At 47.5% G+C, this 19,900-nt stretch overlaps 1 protein-coding gene across 2 annotated transcripts; it reads right to left on the reverse strand.

Annotated features, from left to right (window-relative positions):
• Positions 1-861: 861 nt before the first annotated feature.
• On the reverse strand, positions 862-13,137 carry LOC136155614 (cytochrome P450 4F2-like). 2 transcript variants are annotated; one of them, XM_065917537.1, is made up of 13 exons: positions 13,104-13,131; positions 12,647-12,874; positions 10,654-10,798; positions 9,198-9,251; positions 8,976-9,103; positions 7,100-7,221; positions 6,029-6,299; positions 5,027-5,093; positions 4,726-4,855; positions 2,058-2,191; positions 1,898-1,962; positions 1,628-1,710; positions 862-1,237 (listed from the first exon to the last, which is right to left on the reverse strand). In XM_065917537.1, exons 2-13 carry the CDS (start codon positions 12,842-12,844, stop codon positions 1,063-1,065), a joined length of 1,572 nt encoding a protein of 523 aa, XP_065773609.1. In that variant the 5' UTR covers positions 12,845-12,874; positions 13,104-13,131; the 3' UTR covers positions 862-1,062. The 2 variants fall into 2 exon arrangements, with proteins under 2 accessions (XP_065773609.1, XP_065773610.1); XM_065917538.1 differs by lacking the exon at positions 10,654-10,798 and having other exon boundaries at positions 13,104-13,137.
• Positions 13,138-19,900: the final 6,763 nt, after the last annotated feature.

Below are 19,900 nucleotides of genomic sequence, written 5' to 3' on the forward strand. Positions count from 1 at the left end.
GCCCCAGGAGGCCCTGCGGCCTGAGTCGTGGGGCAAGGGGGACCTAGTCCTGGGGCAGCTACTGTCCCAGGTGCTGAAAGAAGTGGTCCCACTCCTGCCACCTCATCTTCTCTGACTAATATGAGCCTGCTTAACCTCCACTCCCTAGAATAGCGAGACAAAAATGAAATCCTGGGTCATGCCTCTGTGAAGGGAAAAAGTTGTTTATTTCAGTACCTAAATTCAGGTCAGCTTCACATTAAAGCCCTTGGCAACTGTGTAATAGATGTAACTATGGGGATTTTTTTGATTTACTGACTCTTCTACTGATAGATTTCTTCAACAGCAGGTTTCCACGCGTCTCAAAACTTAAATATAACTTGTATGACTTTAAAACATTTTAAATTTGAGAAAGTGATGCATAAAGAAAGGAGGAAGTAAACACTTATTGAGTACTGATGCTTACCAAATATTGAGTCAGTCACTTTACACATGCTTGTTTATTCAGTTACCGCAACAGCGCAATGACGTGGCTACTATTATGCAATATAAAATGAGGCTTTGAGAGAGAAACGATTTCCCCAAACAAAACAGTTAGTAAATGGCAGACTGGGATTGGTAATACAAAAGCAGGGAGTGAATCTGACCCTGGCTACATCAAGCTCTCTGGTCAACCTTCCCTAATGAGTAGTCTTGCCCTCATGACTCAGGCTGGAGCGCCAGCTACCACATCAGCGTTCCCTCCCACACACATTCCTCCTATCCCCCAAGTTCACAGCCACTCGGGTCCTGTTGAACCTAGAAAGTACCAAGCGCCCCCTGCCGGCTCTTGATGACACTGGCGCGGAAGTGACTAGTTTTTTTGTTTGTTTATTAGTTGGAGGCTAATTACTTGACAATATTGTGGGTTTTGCCATACATTGACATGAATCAGCCATTAAAAAGAATACATTTGAATCAGTTCTAATGAGATGGGTGAAACTGGAGCCCATTATACAGAGTGAAGTAAGACCACATAGTTTTTATTCCTGGGAATTTTCAGGGAGGTGGCTAGATGATTCCAGGAGAGAAGGGGCTGCTAGGTCATTGCTGGCCTGCGCTCAGCGGCTCCACCCGCAGCCAAAGTCCGCCCTCGGCGCGCAGGATCAGTTCTGGCTTCCGGCGAGGCTCGTCACCCGGCAGGACGCGGAAGCGCAGTAGCGTGAGCGCCAGGACCACCTTCATCTCCGTCATGGCAAATGTCTGCCCGATGCAGTTCCTGTGGGCGGGAGCGGGGGCTCTGACTGTGCTGGGAACCTTCATCCAGGCCCCATCGCTCCTAGAATCTAGCTCACAACTCCCACCCCCACCCACAGTGATAGAGAACGCGAACCTGGCCTGGGACCCCCAGACAGGCTTGAATATCTGAGCCTGGCCGAAGACCCAGCCAGGAACACAGCAACAGGCAGGGAGACCCCTGCTTGGACCCACTGTCATTCCCCAAACACTTTCCTATAACTTCCAGGGGAGGGGAGGGGAGGGAAGGAGAGCCCAAACTCTGACCATCTTCATTTTTCCCACTCCCCTGCCAGAGACTCATGTCCGGAATCTCAGTCCCAGAACACCCAACACACCACCCAGCCCTACCTCAGATGCCCACTACCCTCACCTGGGACCCACTGAGAAGGGAATAAAAGCCAGAGGTGACCTCCCCTTGTTGTTTTCTGGCTCGAAGCGGAAGGGGTCATAGACCTGGGGTCAAGACAAGACAGGGTTACTGGGTGGGATCTCCCAGGACATTCATCATTGGGGAGGCAGATGTGTGTATAATGGGAAGGAGGCGATGTCTGATTTGCCAGTCAGAATTCTGTAGTCTCCCCGGGGCCTCCTAAGGGGAATGGACATGGGTGATGGAGGTATGGTGTGGGGGAGGCATCACCTCAGGGTCTGGCCACACAGATGGGTTGTGGTGGGTCCCGGCAATATTGATGAAGCAGATAACACCTGTGGAACAAGAGAGGGCGGCAGGACTAGGTCCTCACTACCTTATTGACTCCTCTTTCTCACCAGGAAACTCCTCCCCTAGTCATTGTGAGTACCTTTGGGTATGACCCGGCCGTCTGGAAGCAAAGTGTCCTGGGTGTAGCGTCGAGAGATGACGGTGACTGGGGGGTGCAGCCGCAGACTCTCCTTGAGGCACATGGTCAGGAAGGGCAACTGGGCCAGGTCGTCCCTAAGGAAACCCCACGACAACTGTCCAGGGAGCAAATACAGAGACACACCACCAGCCCTCCTTGTGCCCCATAAGATCCTCTCTGCCTAGAACAAAATCACAGATGGATCAAATATTTCCAAACTCATTAAGTCATATACATAAATGATACGGCTTTTTCTTTGTCCCTCGTACCTCAATTAAATGGCCTTTAAAAAGACAGAAAGAAAAGCAGTAGCACAGAAGAACCAGACAAAATTTAGTCTGATGTTTTCAGAAGCTTTTCTGAGCAACATACCCAAAATCCAGCCATAAAAATATTCAAAAATTTGTATAAAAATATATTATTCTTTACAGCAAGAACAAAATTAAAAGGCAGATGAGTAAGAAACAGATTCCATATTTACTCTTATTTAATACTGCACTACAGACACTAGTTAATGCAATTAGAAGGGGGGAGGAGAGAAATACCATTTGAATGTGGGGGTATATGTGTCACTTTTGGTAGATAGTGATTTTATACTTAGAAAACAAGAGAATTCACTAGAAAACTTCTCTAAACTTTGAAGATAAGATCCAGTAAGGGGACTGAGTTTTTTTCCTAATCCTCTTCATTTTGTGTGGTGACTTAAATTCTTAATAAATGGTACAGTCAACTAGTTCAAAATTAGAAAACTACACACTCCTATGGCCCAACACTCATTTCCCCTCCTCACTGTTTCCCTAGGTAACTGTATGTATCCTTCCAGGGACACTGTATTGCATTAAAAAGTTATATAGTGTTAATAGCATACTGTATAATGTACACCCTGGTCTGTATCTTTTTCATGTAACAGTATATCAGTGTCTTTTTGTAAAGCTCCTGGACTTGTGTCAAGAATAGGGTCTTCTCTGCTGTGGAACTACAAATAATTTCACATGGCTTCCTCTGGAGCCTTTGTGCCTGTGTGTGCTCAGTCATTCAGTCGTGTCTGACTCTTTGTGACCCCATGGACTGTAGCCCGCCAGGTTCCTCTGTCCATGGCATTCTCCAGACAGGAATACTAGAGCGAGTTGCCATTTTCTGCTCCAGGGGATCTTCCCAGCCCAGAGATAGAACCCAGGTCTCCTGCATCTCTTGCATTGGCAGCTGGATTCTTTACCACTGTGCCACCTGGGAAGCCCTCTAGAGCCTTTAAGATTCATTTATTTTATATTTTATGTCTTTGATTCATGTCGATGTTATGTTCATATAAGACTTGAGAAAGAGGTTGGATTCATTTTTTCTATCTAGCTCTCCAGTAGTTACAAGAGCTTTTATTAAATAGGCTTTATTTTTCCTATTGATAATGACACTCCATATTTAGTGTTACCATGTTCACTTGGCAAGAAATTTATATCCACACATTATTAGCTTTCCTATGAGAAATAATAGAAAAGATGATGAAAAAAGATGATGATGATGATATCAACTACCTGGTTTAAATTTAGCAAGAAATGTTAGTGTCTGTATGCCACATGAACATATAGGTGTTTCTCTATCCAGGTAGAATATATAATTCACCACAGCAACGAGAGTATTCAAGGGTTAATTTAACAAATGTGCATATGATCGCCACACTAAAATGTCAGACTATATTTAAACTATATTAATATCCAAAATTGGTTATCCATTGCATACTCTGTAGTAGTCTGTGTTAATATTATGAATTAATCTACCTTACACAGTCAGTTACATGTACAAATTGAACCCCTCCTTCCTGCCTCTCAGTCCTCTTCTCCCCTACACCTTCTTACTCTCCATCTCTTCATTTTGGCCCAGCTATTTCTTGACTATAGAGCACCTCAATGCACCTCAAAATATCTACTGCTCATCTTGGAAGATCTAAGTTGAGGCCATTTTGTCCAACCTCGACTTTCCTCTCTAAATCTAAACTCCGCCCTGGCCATCTGCACTGGGAGTGTTCTGACCCGGGACTATTCCTCAGCAGGCTGAGAGCTCCTGGAAGGCAAGACTGGGTCTGGTCCCTCCTGAGTCTCCAGGACACAGAATGGGACTGAGAAGAATTGCAGATGTCACAGAACTGAGAAGAGGGAGGCGGTGTACCAGTGTTTGTTGAATGGGGACTGGATGGAGAAAGATGCAGGTATTCCTGGACAGGTGGTGAATGGCTTTAGTCCCTAAGAGTTCCATGTGAATCCTGGACTAAATAATATGAGGATATAGGGGGCAGGAGATCAGCAAACACTCATGGAGTGAAGATGTTTGAAAACATGTGACTTTTGGAGAGAAAGGTCACAGAGTGGAGAGGAAGTTCACATACTGAATATGTGCTAAGTAGCAGCATCTGCCCTCCCACATTGTCACCAGTTACCTCAAAAGCCAAGTTTCTGTCCCCAAAGCCAGAAAACTTGGCCCTGCTATCCATACTGAGTAACAGATCCAGCTTCTGAGCTTTGCTACTATTCCCACTAAGTAATAATGACAAAATCCACACAAAATTTCTCTTATCCCCAGCCAGGAAGCAGAGTCAATGAGAGGGGTTCAGGAGCACACCATGAGTTCTTGCACTCACCATTCAATCTCTTTAGGCTCGCGGTCTCTCAGGAGCTCTTCCACCTCCTGCCGGCAGCGCTCCTGGTATTTTGGGTGCTTTGCAAGGTTGTACAGGACCCAGGAGAGGCCGCTGGCTGTGGTGTCATGGCCTGAGGAGTATCCAGAAAGGTATGCATCTCTGGGCTACTTCAGCACCAGAGGGTGGACAGTACCCTCCCATTGGGAGGATGGGGAGGGGTTGAGTGGTTCAAGGTCCCCTTGGCAATATCCTGGGATAGAGAGACCCAGCCTTCTAAGTAGTCCCACACTGGGACCCTCACCCGCAAACATGAAGGTGTCAGCTTCAGCCCGGATATCTTCATCTGATAATCCCTTCCCATCTTCATCCTGGAGAGAAAGCAAGATCCCCAGAATCACACTAGCTTATAGACCCTGAGCCCAAACTGCAACAACTTCTGAATCTCCATCATCCATCCAGAAACCCAAGCTCACACTGAACTCCTAGACCTCTTATGCCCATTCCAGAGGTCTCTATTTCTTTGCCTCCTATGTTGTGCCTGATGATAGGAATCAATGATCCATTAGTATTTTTATGATGAGGGATTTTGGAGAAAAAAAGTTACTGTCCACCTGGGTTATAGGATGAACAACTAGCATCTTGTTTTGGAAGCTAGAGATTCAGCATTGTCCCCAAAGACATCTGCTCACAGGCTTGGTGAGTAAATACAAAGATCCTTTTATCCTGGAGATAGGGAATGGGTATTAAACCTATAGAATCATAAACTGCTTTCTCACCAAAGATGATTTATTTAAGCTCCAAACAATCTCTCTCTTTTCTTCTCTCCTTTCTCCCTCTCCCTCTCTGTCTTCCTATGCCTATCCATATACATTCCCCTATTCACATTAGGGAAGAAGGGGTAGAAGTATTAGCTGTCCTATATGGGTTCCAAATTTCAAAATCTGGAGGTAATTCTGCTGTGATGCTAGCATGGCTGCATGTAAGGGTAAAAGCATCATGGTGTTCTCAAATGGAGAAGCAGAACCAATTCTACTCTGACTACTGAAATTAATGCTCTGCTCTGCTCCAAGATTCTGCATACATACAACACACACAGACAGAGACTAACTTATCAACTTGAAAATAGACTAAAATCTCAGGTCCTTGACAGTTTCAGAGTTAGCAGTCCCTGCAGACAGTATTCCACACAATCATCTCTAAAACTTTTCTCTGACCCATACTTCACGTCCTCAAGCACCTTTAAGTTCTCTGATCAGATCAAAGTCCCTTCTACCTCTTAAACTCGGATCCCAGAGGAACCCACCTTGGTCAACAGAAGCACATCGATGAAGTCTAAAGTCTTGGTCTTCGCCTTGGCCTTGAGGAAGTCATCAATACCCTCACCGGGAAGGGTGCGGCGCCGCTCCTGAACGACTGCATCTGTGAAGTCGTGCACCAGGCGGCAGGCCCTGCGGAAGCGCCGCCCATCCGGGGTGAGATAGTACAGGAAGTCCTTGTGTAGGAAGAGCTGCTGGTTCCGCTTTACCGCAAGCGCGCTGAGCTCCAAGATGGCGGTGATGTATTCACTGGGCTTCCTGAAGGATGAGAGCATGAAGGGAAGCCACCGCTTAAAACACTTGAAGCCCAGAAGCCAGGGGCTACCTCCCTTCAAGAACTGAGGCTCCAAGAACAGATGGCTCACAGATACAGTGTGGGGATGAGCCAGGAGATGTGACTCTTCAGACTCTTCTCAACCCACATCCCATCTCCATGAGCTGCCTCCATGCCCCAGGCACCCAGCGCACAGCTTAGACATCAGGTTTCTCTCCTTTCTCTCTCACCCAGTTTCCTTCCCCATACTGTCCACTCAGCTCAGACCTTATCCTCTCCCAGCTGAACAATGGGGATAACATCTTCCCTACTCCCCTTACTTCCAGCATCAACACAGTTGAATGGTGTTGTGCCTATCACAGTTGGTCTTGAGTCATCTGATAAGTTATCTCTTGGACATCTTCCAAGCTCAACTTTGACCATGACCCTCATGTGCTCAAACATCTTCCTTGGCTCTCTGGAAACCTCAGAATAAAGTTCCTATCCTTTTTGTTGGTTTCAAAAGGTCTTAAGATAAAACCCTGCCCACTCCTCCAAACTTATTTCCAAGGTGTCTCCTCACTATTGCACACACTTTGCTCATTTTAGCCTGCTAGTTTTTAATCAAACAATTCTACTTACCTAAAAGGATGCCTCCTTCTCTTTTCCCTTCCTGTTGTTCAGTGTCCAGCTCTGACCCACCTTCTCCAGGAAGTCCCTTCTGATTGTCCAAGGCAGTCTTTCCTCCCTCATCTACTCCTTTGGGTCTATGCCTCATGTTCCCAGGCCCTTGGCCAAGACTCACTCTTGGCAATTGCTGTCGTAACTGAAGACGCATTTCTGCAGACTGTCCAGGGTCATGAGACTGATGTGTTCAAACATGTCCAGATGGATGTGGCCCTCTTTGATCAGACGCTGCCACTTGGCCTGGACAGAGAAGGGGACAGGATTAGGGCTGAAAACTGGTTCCTCTGAGCCTCTCCTCAGTCTGAACCACTTGAATGGACTCCCCCCAGATCCTGCATACTGGGCCTGGGCTCCCCTCTCCAGGAAGAACCAGGCTTGGGTGAGAGCAAAAGTTGTTACTGTTAGGACATGAAGTCCCCATGCCCAGGAGTCAGGAGATCTGGGTTTTTTAAATCCTGCCTCTGCTTCCTCCATCTTTGTATCCAGTGGTAACATTAATGCATAAAGTAGGTGCACATCATGGAGAAGGAAATGGCAACCACTCCAGTGTTCTTGCCTGGAGAATCCCAGGGACGAGAAGCCTGGTGGGCTGCCATCTACGGGGTCATACAGAGTCAGACATGACTGAAGCGACTTAGCAGCAGCAGCAGCAGATGCACAAAAAATGTTAGCTTTCTTCCTGTTTATTTTTATAAATTGATTAGGAAAATGTCCCCTATGTTGAGAGAAGTAGTCTTACATGAGCCCTGAGTGCCCCTGCCCTTTAATGCTGGGTATGCAAAAAAAAAAAAAAAAAAATGTAAGACCATTACATTCTTTACCTTAACCATTTTGTAGACTTGTATTTATAGGTAACAACCTTGAGGGGTGAGGTTATGTCTCCCCATGGACAAATATCAAGCTTGCTTCTAATTCTATAAAAGTCATAGAGTCCCTAAACTTATACTCCTACCCCCAGTAATACAACATGCTACATGAGCAGGCACCAATCGAAGTCCACCTGTGTCCTCTGCGTGGGATTTGGTGACATGGAGGGACAATGCAACCAACTGGAAGAGCATGCTGTTTGCTGCGCCAAGAGTAAGAAACTGTTCTTTGTCTCTGACCCAGGATCTCATGTATTCTGACAGAACCCACGAAACAGAGGCAAGCTCACTTGAAGCTTGTATGTATGAAAAATCCCAGGTGCTTCACAGAAGCCTGCCTTCTGACCCTTCATTTCCCTATGATTATATCCCAAGCCTTTGCAATGTAAATTTTCAGAAGCTTCTATTATGAGATGGAGCCTATTTTGCCATCTTTCATTTATGACCTACTCCTGGACTTACTTTGGCCAGTAGACCATGCTGAAAATGATGAGATGCTCATCCCAAACCTCGATCCCAAGGGACATTGCAGTTCCCCTCAATCTGATGGAACCCTGCTTCTGTCATGTGAACAAGCCTCAGATACCTTCTAAAGAAAGACAGTCACATGAAATGAAGTCCATTTGCCCCAGATGAGGTCATCCTAGGTCAAACTGCAGTCAGCCAAGTCCCCAATGTGACAGAGCACAGAACCTCAGCTCAGTAAAGTTTCCTATCTGACCCACAGCTGATCACAGATACATGGGCGGCCCCATCCACCTCCATAAGGACCGGCCAACTGACTCACAGTCCTGTTGTCAATACTAAACTCTTATTGTTTCAAAGTGTTACTCAGGAATAACCACTACACAGTATGCATCATTATCACCAAAAGTGTCTCAAGATTTCAAGGCTTCCCTAATGGAAACAGAGAAACTAAAACTTACTATGAGCCAGAGACATGGCTTCATATGTCATCTCAACCCCCTGCAAAGCAGGGATCACAACATACTCATTTTAACAGCTGAAGAAACTGAGGCTCAGAAAGAAAGAACAATGGACTCAAGCTGCCCAGAAGAGCCAGAATTCCAAAACGATGTCTCTGAGTCCCCAAGACTCCAGCTGGGACCCTGGGTTCAAGAGACTCACATGCATGATGTCTGTGCTTTTGGTGAAAATCTTCATATAGGCCTTCAGAATGTTGAAGTGGAAGGCGGGTGTCAGCATGCGACGGTGCCTGTTCCACTTGTCACCAGCACTCAGCAGGAGCCCATCCCCTAGCAGAGACAGCCACAGGGAGTAAGCAAAGGGCAGAAATTTCCCCTGGGTCCCCAAGGTCATCCCCAAGCCCCTTCGCAAACAGTTACTCACCCAGCCAGGGCTTCAGGAAGTCATAGAAGATCACATCCTTGGGTGCAGCAACAGCTGCCATAAATAAGAACCATCAGGGGCCAGGGAGAGGGAGAGGGGAGGGTCTTTTGTGTGGGATAGAGGATCCCAGCCAAGAATCCCAGCATTCCCGCTCTGAGCCCTGTGTAGCAGGAATGGGATCCAGAGCATAGGAAGCCAGAAGCTAGGTGGAGAGGTGACGGGAGGCAGGGACCAGACCAAGCTGCAGTACAGAGAAGAGCAAAGCAGAGTCCATAGACACAACTCTGTGTGCTTAGACACACTCCAACATGATACAACATGCCCCAACATTCCTTTACATGGCTCCTACATGGTCCAACACGTTATGAAGACACAAGCATAGCCCAGCACTCTACAAAACAACATTATGGGGACCAAGGACCCCACATCTGCCCCAGCATTGACCTCTCCTGAGACATCTGACATGGCCCCATGTGTTAATATGTCCTGACAAGGCCCCAACATGAATGACACAACAGCTCTGCCACGGACCTGAAGACCATCTGACCTGACCTCAGTTTGCCCCAGGCAGGCTCCAGACAGGACTTAACACACTGATGACCTGAACCAGACCTGATCCAGGTGACCCAAGCGTACCCTAAAACCTGCATCAGACAAGACTCACATAAGGTCTCAGAGGGACCCTGAGCCCCAGGCCTCAGACAGACCCCAAATGTGGCCCAAACATGACCAGGAGGAGAATCAGACAATCTCAGAGAAGAACCAGTCAGGCCCTAACATCCCTCAGATATCTTTGGCCACAGCTGAGCCTCAGATATGAATCTCTGAGCTCAGGTGTAAACATATATCAGGTGTCATCAGTATACCGTATGCCAGCTGTAACCAGAGTTCAGGTAGAAACATAAACCTGACCAGACGCGGCCATGCAGCCCACATCACACAGACATGCCCTAGGCGTGAGTAGGCATGTCTGGAGGTTGGGCAGATGAGGGGTCCAGGTGAGAGGGAGGCATTGGCATCTCTGCCACGACCCCCTCTGCCTGCACCCTGGTCACCCACACAGCTGAAAGCAACACTCTGGCCATGACAACCAGCAAGCTGTGGCCAGGGAGGCGTCTACCTGGAGCAAACAGCACAGGTTTGATGCAGGTGGGTGGAAGATGTGGTTGACGGCATTCCAGGAGCCAGGTCCTGACCTACCACACCAGATATGTGACCTCAAGACTAAGGGCGTCCTTCACCCAGAACACCAGGGTGGGGTAGAGACAGCCTTGGGAGGAGAGAAGAGGCAGTGAGAACGGTATTGGTGAATATTTGAAGGAAAGAGAAAGACAGCTGAGAGAGAGGAGGGGAGGTGGAGTGGGGTCGGTAGGGGCCACATAGAAGCTTGGCGGGGAGGAGTTGGAAGCCCAGAGGGGTGTCATGGCACCCACCACCACAAGCTCTGCATGGGTACCTGAGGCATTGGCGACGGTCCGGATCATGTCAGGGTGGCAGAAAATGATGATGGGAATGGCAGGGCCAAAGCAGATCCTAAATCCCTGAGGGTAGTTGGCTACCAGCTGGGTGAAGTCCTGCATGCCCTTCTCCGTGGAGGGATACTACAACCAAGGTAAGTGCCATCACTCTCCTAAAGAAGCCACCACAGTGGACATTGTGCGGGATTCTGCACAGATGGAGGGAACTTCTGCTTCCTCCTTCCCTCTGGGGGAGAGACGGCCCTGGAGCATCTCCAAGTCCCAAAGATATACCCCAGAGCATAGGAAAAAGACAGGCTCTCTGCCCACAGGGAGGATGACCTTGGCTTGAGAAGGCAAATTTTTTTTGTCCTGGGAGTGATTTCAGCCCCAAGGGGTGGCCACAGAAGGAGATGCCCACTGGGGAGGTTTGTGGATAGCAGGGTGGCCTCAGGACTCCTCCCTGGGTTTGTTCTCCATTTCATATTCTGTTCCATCTACATAGCCTCCAGTCCCTTGCATGCTGAAGGGTCTGCAGACCTAGGACCTTTCAGTCCTGATCTACGGCAAGGGCTGTCCTTACATGAACTCTGCTTATCCATCAGGAGAGCGGCTCTAATCTCTGCTGGCCGGGCTCTTCATCCTGTCTAATCTATGGGCATACCATTTACACAGCAGGAACAGAGGCCATCTTCCCCAAAGGGGGAAGAAGGGAGGGTTGTCTCCTGGTGAAACCCTCAGAGTCCTCCCCATCCGGGTGCCCCATTCAAGTCTGACAAATACCCCCCAGATGCTCTTGGCAAGTGAACATAAGTCACTCAAAGCACTTGAGATTGGTCCAGAGAGGAACAGTCACTTATCTGAGGTCACACAGCAAGAGGGGGTAGAGAAAGAAAGAGTGACCAAGACCAGACCCCATCACCAAGCTGCTAGAGGGGACGGCAGAACTGCAGTGACTTTGTAACATTCCTACTTCCCCCAGGCTTTGCCGAGACCATTTCAAGACCCAGAATCTCAGGAAATCTTCCCTGTAGGCTTTAGAATCTATTTCCCTTCTGAATGTTGCCATAATGAACAGTAAAATTGCAGTAAGTCCTCCCCCAAGTTGTAGTTCTCATCCCAGGCAGGAAAGAAAAGTTGCGTTCACCTCTTAGCTGGGCTGCTAGGCAGAAGGTGCTGGATACCCATTCATTTTGACTTTGACCGAGGGAGGTGATGGAAAGTTCATTACCTAAGTCCTTAAGCATTTATTTTGCATGCTTACAGTATATGCCAGCCCTGCACTTGGCACTGTAGTGTCTGCTCACCAAAACTATCATCAAACTGGCAGATGGTTAATAAGTAATTGGACAATTCACTGTTCAATTATCATGAGAAAGGCCAATGAAAGTTCAAGGTCTGGGGCACAAGGTGAGCAGACTTGGAGGAGGGGAAGGCCTAAAAAGGCTTCTGAAAAAGAAAATGATTGTCCAACTTTATCCAGATGGGGTGAGGGAACCAGTGGGAACTCTTGGCTGTGGAGGGAGTAAGAGAAGAGGAAGGGGTCCCTGGAAGGGGAGGGGGTGGGTAACTCTATCCCATAGGTGGGGATGGGGAGGTGATAGCTGTTTCCTGGGAGGAAGCTGTAACCCAGAATGAAAAGACACAGGAAAGTGGCCACATGCAGAGCAGACCCTGCATAACACCCCCTAGGAGGTCTCAAGGTCACCATGCAGACTGGAGAGGCCAAGGGACCAGGTTCTGTGCAGCCCGGCCTCAGAGGTGCATAAGTGTGCAAGGCCGGCAGGAAAGGGACCCCAAAGCAGGCTAGGTCTGGAAAGACAGAATGTGGGGAAGGTCTCGATGGCAGAGCAGAGGAATGAGTGAGGGAGGGAAGAGGGGGCTCCCGGCCTCCCTGGCTTCTTTGCTGTCCTAGACCCTGAGGCCTATTCATGACCCTCAGGAAGTCCATTCACCCTGATCCCCCAGACCTTTCCTGCTGCTCACACTCACCTGGCCCATGTGACCCAAGAACCAGTTGCGTTTTGGGGGCTGCGGGAAACATTGGAGGCGGCGACAGTTGTTGTAGAAGGTGTAGGTCCAGACCAGGATGCAGGCCAGGAGCAAGGAGGCCCCGACCAGCAGCAGCAGCAGCCATGGGGAGGCTGCCACTGGCCCGAGTCCCAGCCAGGACAGGCTCAGCTCCAGCATCCTGTGGTCAGATGGGTTGGAGGGTGAAACCTGAGGATTAAGGAAGAGACAGCAATGGTGAGCTGTGAGGCAGAGACGGATAGAGAGAGAGGAGCAAGGGAGTGAGGGGCAGGGATGGGGAGTGCTGGGGACGGGCAAGAAGGGCTCAGAGACAGGCAGACAGGGGCTGGGAGAGGAAAGGGAGAAACAGATAAATTCAGAGGAGAGACAGAGAGAAAGACAGAGAGACAAAGACAGAGAGACAGAAAGATATACGCACAGATAGTGTATTAGTTGCCCACTGGTATCTATTCATTTCGCAGGCCACTTTATTACCTGGAACCACGGCCGAGGGCAGCTTTCCCCACCCCTAGCTATGGCACCACCCCCACCCACCCCCCCGCCCAGCTCTTGTGTCCCAACCTAGCACTTTCTTCCAGGAGCGGCTTGCTATCAACGGCTTCCTGTCCCCTCCTCCTAGAAGGTCTCTCTCCCTGGCCTGACCTCTAATCGAGGGGAAGCTGGGCTTGGCAGCCCAGTCAGTCAATCCCCACAGCTTCTTTACCTCCCCCATCCCACACCTGGCAGCTGCCCAAATAGACTTTGGAGTAAGAGGGGCTAGAGTGTTACTGAGAGAGGTCTGCAAATCAGCTCAGAGTACCATAGTGTGAAAATTGGATCTGCAGGACTCAGTACCTGCCATGATAACAAGTTGGGGAGTGGAAAAGGATGACTCTGAATCTCAAGTTTACAGCTGCCCCTGCCCTTCCAAGCTCAGGGTAGAGCAGGCAAAAGCATAAACGTTCAGGTGCCAGGTGAGCAGGGGAAACATCTCCTGGACTCTTTGTGGGCCAGAAGGACATGACCCATAGATGGGCTTCCCTGGTGGCTCAGATGGTAAAGAATCTGCCTACAATGTGGGAGACCTGGGTTCAATCCCTGTGTCAGGATGATCTCCTGGAAAAGGGAATGGCAACCCACTCCAGTGTTCTTGCTTGGAGAAATCCATGAACAGAGGGCTACCGTCCATGGGATCACAAAAGAGTCAGTCATGACTGGGCAACTAAACAACAGCAGCAACAACATTATGAGCTGGACACTATTTTGGTCACTTGAAGCAGTGAGGACTGCAGATGTCATCCCTGCTGTCAAGAGGCTCACATCTTGTGGGGAGATGGGCTTTGATGGAATGAATGACCAAGGATGTGTCAGACAGTGATGAGTGATGTGCCTGAGGAGGGGTCCTACCGTAGTCCAGGAGCCAGGGCGAGCAGAGACCTGAATGAGGAAGGAGAGCCTCCAAGAACAGAACAAGGTGGAAAACCTGACCACACAAAAAAGCAAGTGGGTTTTATTCTTTTGACACTTGGTCTAACATTTAACATCATGTAATTGACACTTGGGAAGGCCAACATGGGTAGCAAATTCTGGCCCCATATGGAAGCAATAAATGAGTGTTGGACTTCCTTGTCTATCACCTGGCTCCTCTGATTTCCTAGATCAGGTGGTAGTGAAAGGGACAGAATAGGATAGCTGCACAGCTAGTTTAGAAAACCCACTTGGGGAAGAAAGAGAGGAACTCCTGGAGAACACCAAAAACTAAACACCATACAGGAGACGCCCAGAACATCTGACAGCTAAACAACAATCAGAATATTTTAAAACTAAACAGACTTACTTAGACCACTAGTCTATATGATCAGGAATAAGGCATACCACAGAACAATGGATATGAGATCTGCATTTGTCCTGATGAGGTCTATAAGATAATGGACTCTGAAAAACTGTTTTCTTGTACATGGCTTCCATAGGAATATAGGGAAAAGGTGAGAGGAACTAGGGGAAGGTTACATCATACTGAAATCTAAGATGACTCACCATGAATGTGCTTTTACAGAGCACCATGACACTCCCGGTTGGGCCATATAGGGTCAAAAACTCCCCCACAAGACTTGTAGGAGGAATTAATGATGAAAACTTGACATTTACTCAAAAAATGAGTAAGAAGGGGATCTTCTCCACTTTTCTTTCATTTGTAGAACTAAAGCCTACTCACTTCTAAGACCCTCTGCCTGCCCCCTTTTATCTCTCACAAGCATCCTATGCTAATAAATTCACTCTTTATCTATTACTTTGCCTCTCACAGAATTCTTCTGCACCAAGATAAAAGAAATTGAGCTTCAATAAGTCCTGAGACGAAGTGTGTGGTTTCAGTACAAGGGGAAAGGAACCAGAACAGGTGGCAGGAAGCCACAGGTGGGGACATTCTGTTCATCAACAGGGAAGTTCTGGGTCATTGTCAAAGGGCTTTCATCAAACAAGAAGCATCTCAGCTGCCAAATCACACAAGCTTGACTTATGAAATATTCCTCAGCCAGCGTTGGAAAGAGAGGACCCATTTGCCTCCTGTCCCATCTTCATGGGTCCTTCCACCCCAACCCAGAGTCAGGCAGAGGGCAAGCCTGTGTCAGACAAGTGGGGACAGTCACTGTGAGTCACCAGCTTGGGGACAGAACATCAACCATTTGAACCTCACTGTTCACATCTAAAATGGACCTGATAATACCTCACAGAGAGTTGCAAGCATCCCATTAGACACAGGCAGAAACAGCAGAGGAAAGTATGTTTCAAAATGATATGTGAATAAAGGTTCTATCTATAAAACTTGTGAATTTGTGTGGGGGGGAACATGTTTGTATATGCACTGAAAAAATCCAGAAGAATCTGCACATCATGGTGGAATTGGAGGAAGTAGAATTGAAGTCTCTAGTGCATTTTTCAGCCACCTTGAGCTGCTAGAATTTCTACCACTAAAACACAATCTTAAAAAGAAATAAGTATTTGGCGCAGTGAGGGGTACAATTGTTGTTGTTGTTCAGTTGCTAAGTCTTGTCCGACTCTTTGCAATCCCATGGACTGCAACACACCAGGCTTCCCAGTCCTTCACTGTCTCCTGTAGTTTGCTCAAAATCATGTCCATTGAGTCAGTGATGCCATCCAACCATCTCATCCTCTGTAGCTCCCTTCTCCTCTTGCCCTCAGTCTTTCCCAGCATCAGGGTCTTTTCCAATGAGTTGGCTCTTTGCATCAAGTAACTAAAGTGTTGGAGCTTCAGCATCAGTTTTTCCAATGAATATTCAGAGTTGATTTCCTTTAGGATTGACTGGTTTGATCTCCTGGCTGTCCAAGTGACTCTCAAGAGTCTTCACCAGCACCATTCAAAAGCATCAATTTTTCATAGTTCAAGACTTCCTCTTGGTCCAACTCTCACATCCGTGAGACATGACTACTGGAAAAACCATAGCTTTGACTATATGGACCAGAGTGATATTTCTGCTTTTTAATACACTGTCTAGGTTTTGTCATAGATTTTTCTCCCAAGGAGCAAGTGTCTTTTAATTTTCATGGCTGCAGTCACTGTCTGCAGTGATTTTGGAGTCCAGCAGGTGAGCAGTTCTTATTTTGTGTCACCATAAAGACACACCTCCCAGGAATCAGCCAGGGGTCTCTCCAGAACAAGCATGAAGAATGCCTGCTGGCTGGCACTTTGTCTCTCCTTTCCTCAGCTGCAGCGAAGGAGCAAGCACTAGGTTCAGCAGAACCGAGTTCAAATCCAAGCTCTACCACTTGCTGGCTGTGTGACCTTGGGCCCATCGATTGTCCTCTCTAATCTTCATGTCCTCTCCTGTAAATAGAGAGGTGGGTTTATACCTCCCACGTAGCTCACTGCTCAACAACAAACTGAACCTGACCACTCACTCTGTACCATGCACAGTGCTGGGGCCCAAACACAGGATGAACAAGACAGACAAGGTCTCCGGATTGTGTGCTCATGTCTTATGGGGGAAGCAAATGGGAAATAGGACCAAGTAAGAAGGTGGTAGTGATGATGAAAAGTAATCGTGTGGCCTGCTGGAACGTGTCCGAGGAGGCTCTTCTGAATGGAGCAATCAAAGAGAGCCTCCCTGAGGAGGTAACCTTGTTACAGAGTCCAAGCTTTAATAGCCTGCCTCACTGCTAGGCCAGGCTATTAAATCAAGGGAAGAGGTTTGGGGCAAGGTATGATGACTTTATTCGGAAAGCTAGAAGACCAAGGAGGTGGTGGACTGATGTCACAGAGGACTATTTTGTGCTTGTACGCAGCCACATCTGACTCTTTGTGACTGGGCTGTAGCTTGGGAGGCTCCTCTGTCCATGGGATTTTGCAGGCAAAAATACTGGAGTGGGTTGCCATTTCCTCTTCCAGGGGATCTTCCCTACCCAGGGACTGAACTCGAGTCTCCTATGTTTCCTGCATTGCAGGCATATTCTTTACCCACTGAGCCATCAATTAAGCTGAGAACCATCTTACTGAAGTTAGAATTCAAGCTTCTTTTATTCTCAAAGGAGGGTTGGGGTGTAACTGGTTGTTGCAAGCTTCTTGATGCTAGAACACTTTGTTCTTGCAGTTATCAACAAAGGTCCGGTTACAATGTTCCTGTAAACCTCCAGTAACACAAATGTTATTCTTTATGCCACAACTTTCTATCCTATATGAATGAAAAGTTTTATACCTTTAAATGTCAAGCCTGGAAGACAGAGCCTTGAGAATGGGCTACGACCGTGTATTTTGGACTAAGCACAGACAACAGAGCACAGAGGTTAAAGGTAAAGGAATGGATACAGTATAGAATCAGGTTTGTTCTTCTCTGTTAGGACCTTTGAGCAAAACCTAAATGACATGGAGAAGTGGGAAGTGAATAAAGATCAACCCCACACACATTCCCGCAAGCCTGGCCAGCCCTGAAAGGACCCAGCACAAGATGGAGCAATCAAATGAACTTTAAAAGTGTCATTCTTGCTTCCTTCCTCATGTGTGCTGAGATAAATGGAGAAAGTGAGGCAATTTCCCTCCAAGTCTAACCAAGGGTGAAGTAAGAACTAATTATATTGGAGACTCACACTGACGGTGAAGTCTGACCAGACACTCAAGCAGGAAACCATTGCTATATTTCACCTACCGTAATAAAGATCAGGAAATTTAACCAGACCCTGAAGGCACACTGAGCCAGGGCAGATCTGTAAGCTGGTATTGCCAACTTCTTGGCACAGGTACCAGGAGAGCAAATAAGCTGGTTTAAAAAAACAAATAAGACAACAAGGAACATTTCAGGAAAGTCCTGAAGACATGAGAGTCAGCTTCAATTTGCCCAGGATGGGATTTTTTGTTGATACCAGTTCTGGAAAATAGCCTGACTACCCCCACCACCCAAAAGTGGGAGGATTGGAGAAGGGATTAATATAGTACATCCCTGTGGAGGAGGAAGGGTGTTTCTCACCACTCCCCCCCCCCCAAAAAAAATGAGTGTGAGTAAGCTGCAACAGTAGTGTTTGTTGCTCTGTCATATCCGACTCTTTGTGACCCTATGGACTGTAGCCCACGAAGCTCTTCTCTCCATGGAATTCTCCAGGCAAGAATACTGGAGTGGGTTGCCGTTCCCTTCTCCATCACTCAAAGGGAGGGGAGGGCGCCTGCAGGGAGAGAGACAGAATTTTTATCCTAATTCATGTGTGTGCTTAATTAATGGGCAAAGGCACTGGCCAGGTATACAGCAGGTGAGTAAACTCCTGTCTGCAAGGGCATGTGGACCACTGACCCAGGATGATAAAATGGGCTACAACAATGTTACTGATTCCAAGCTCATACTCCTCACTATACAACAGGCTGATAATTAAGAGAAGAGCTGTTAGGACCAGAAAACATGACTTTAGACAGAAAAGGAGAAATAGCATATGACATTCCTTATAAGTGGAATCTAAAAAGAAATGAAACAAATTAACTTACTTACAAAGCAGAAACAGACTCACAGATTTAAAAAATAAAATAATAGAACGTATGGTTGCATGGGGAAGGGCTGGGGGAAGGAATAGTTAGGGAATTTGGAATGGACATGAACACATTGCTATATTTTAAATAGATAACCAACAAGGTCCTATAGTATAACTCAGGGAACTCTGCTCAATATTACTGGCAACCTGGATGGGAGGGGAGTTTGGGGGAGAATGGATACATGTAGTAGAGGACAGAGGAGCCTGGCGTGGTGCAGTTCATGGGATCACAAAGAGTAGGACTCGACTTGATGACTGAACAACAACAAATATGTATGGCTGAGTCCCTCTGCTGTTCACTTGAAACTATCACAAACTTGTTAATACAAAATTTAAAATGCTTAATAAAAGAAAGCGTGACTTGGAGACCAAATGTCTTCGAGCTTGTTGTTTCCAAATCTTCCAGCAGAAGGAGCCTCCAAAACACTCAGGAGCGGAATGGACACCCTCATAGCAGCCAGTGGCAGGACCAGGGCTGGGTGTGTGCTGAGAATTAAATCCACAGGTGCAGCGCCATCTGGGGCCCCACAGGGACCACACCTCTCCTCCTCCCTCTGTCTCATTCATTCACCATCACAGCCTTCAGTGGCAAGTCAAAGCCTTTGTCTAGTGAAAGGGGAGACATTTGACACCCAAGTATACATAACTCTTCGAAGGGGTTAGCTCCACAGTTGGGGAAAAACATAGTGTATTAACTGATGGGAAAATGGGGTTGTGAGAAAGACGCTCACCAGCCCAAACTCAAAAGAATGGACTTGGAGACATGAGAGGCAGCGGGAAGCAAGGCTTTGATGATGGTCTTGCAAGATCGGGTGTCTGGTGGGCAGGCACACCCGGAGTCACTGCACAGAGAAAGTAATCCTAGCATGCAAGTCCCTCCCCCAGTTCCTCCCTGGCTGAATACTATGGCGTGAACAATCTTCCCAGACGTCTCCTCGGTTTGTTCCCGCCCTCTTTATGGGCTGGCCCCTCCCTGACGTCTGATTTCCTTCTTTCCTGCGCAGCTATTCCCGTTCCTGTGTTTTGAATTCACCAACAGAATGAACCCTTCCGAACATTCTAGGCATCCCGCCCTCCCTTTGTTTGCCCGGACTTTCCAGTTTTGTAAGTCTTATGGCTATCAGCTGTTACATCAGCAAGCTGTCACTCAAAGCTAGCTGTTCTTAAAAATGGACCACTTAAAGTTTTTTACTTCTTACAGGGTCAATT

Source organism: Muntiacus reevesi, chromosome 1 (assembly GCF_963930625.1).
Source record: "Muntiacus reevesi chromosome 1, mMunRee1.1, whole genome shotgun sequence".
NCBI lineage: Eukaryota > Metazoa > Chordata > Mammalia > Artiodactyla > Cervidae > Muntiacus > Muntiacus reevesi.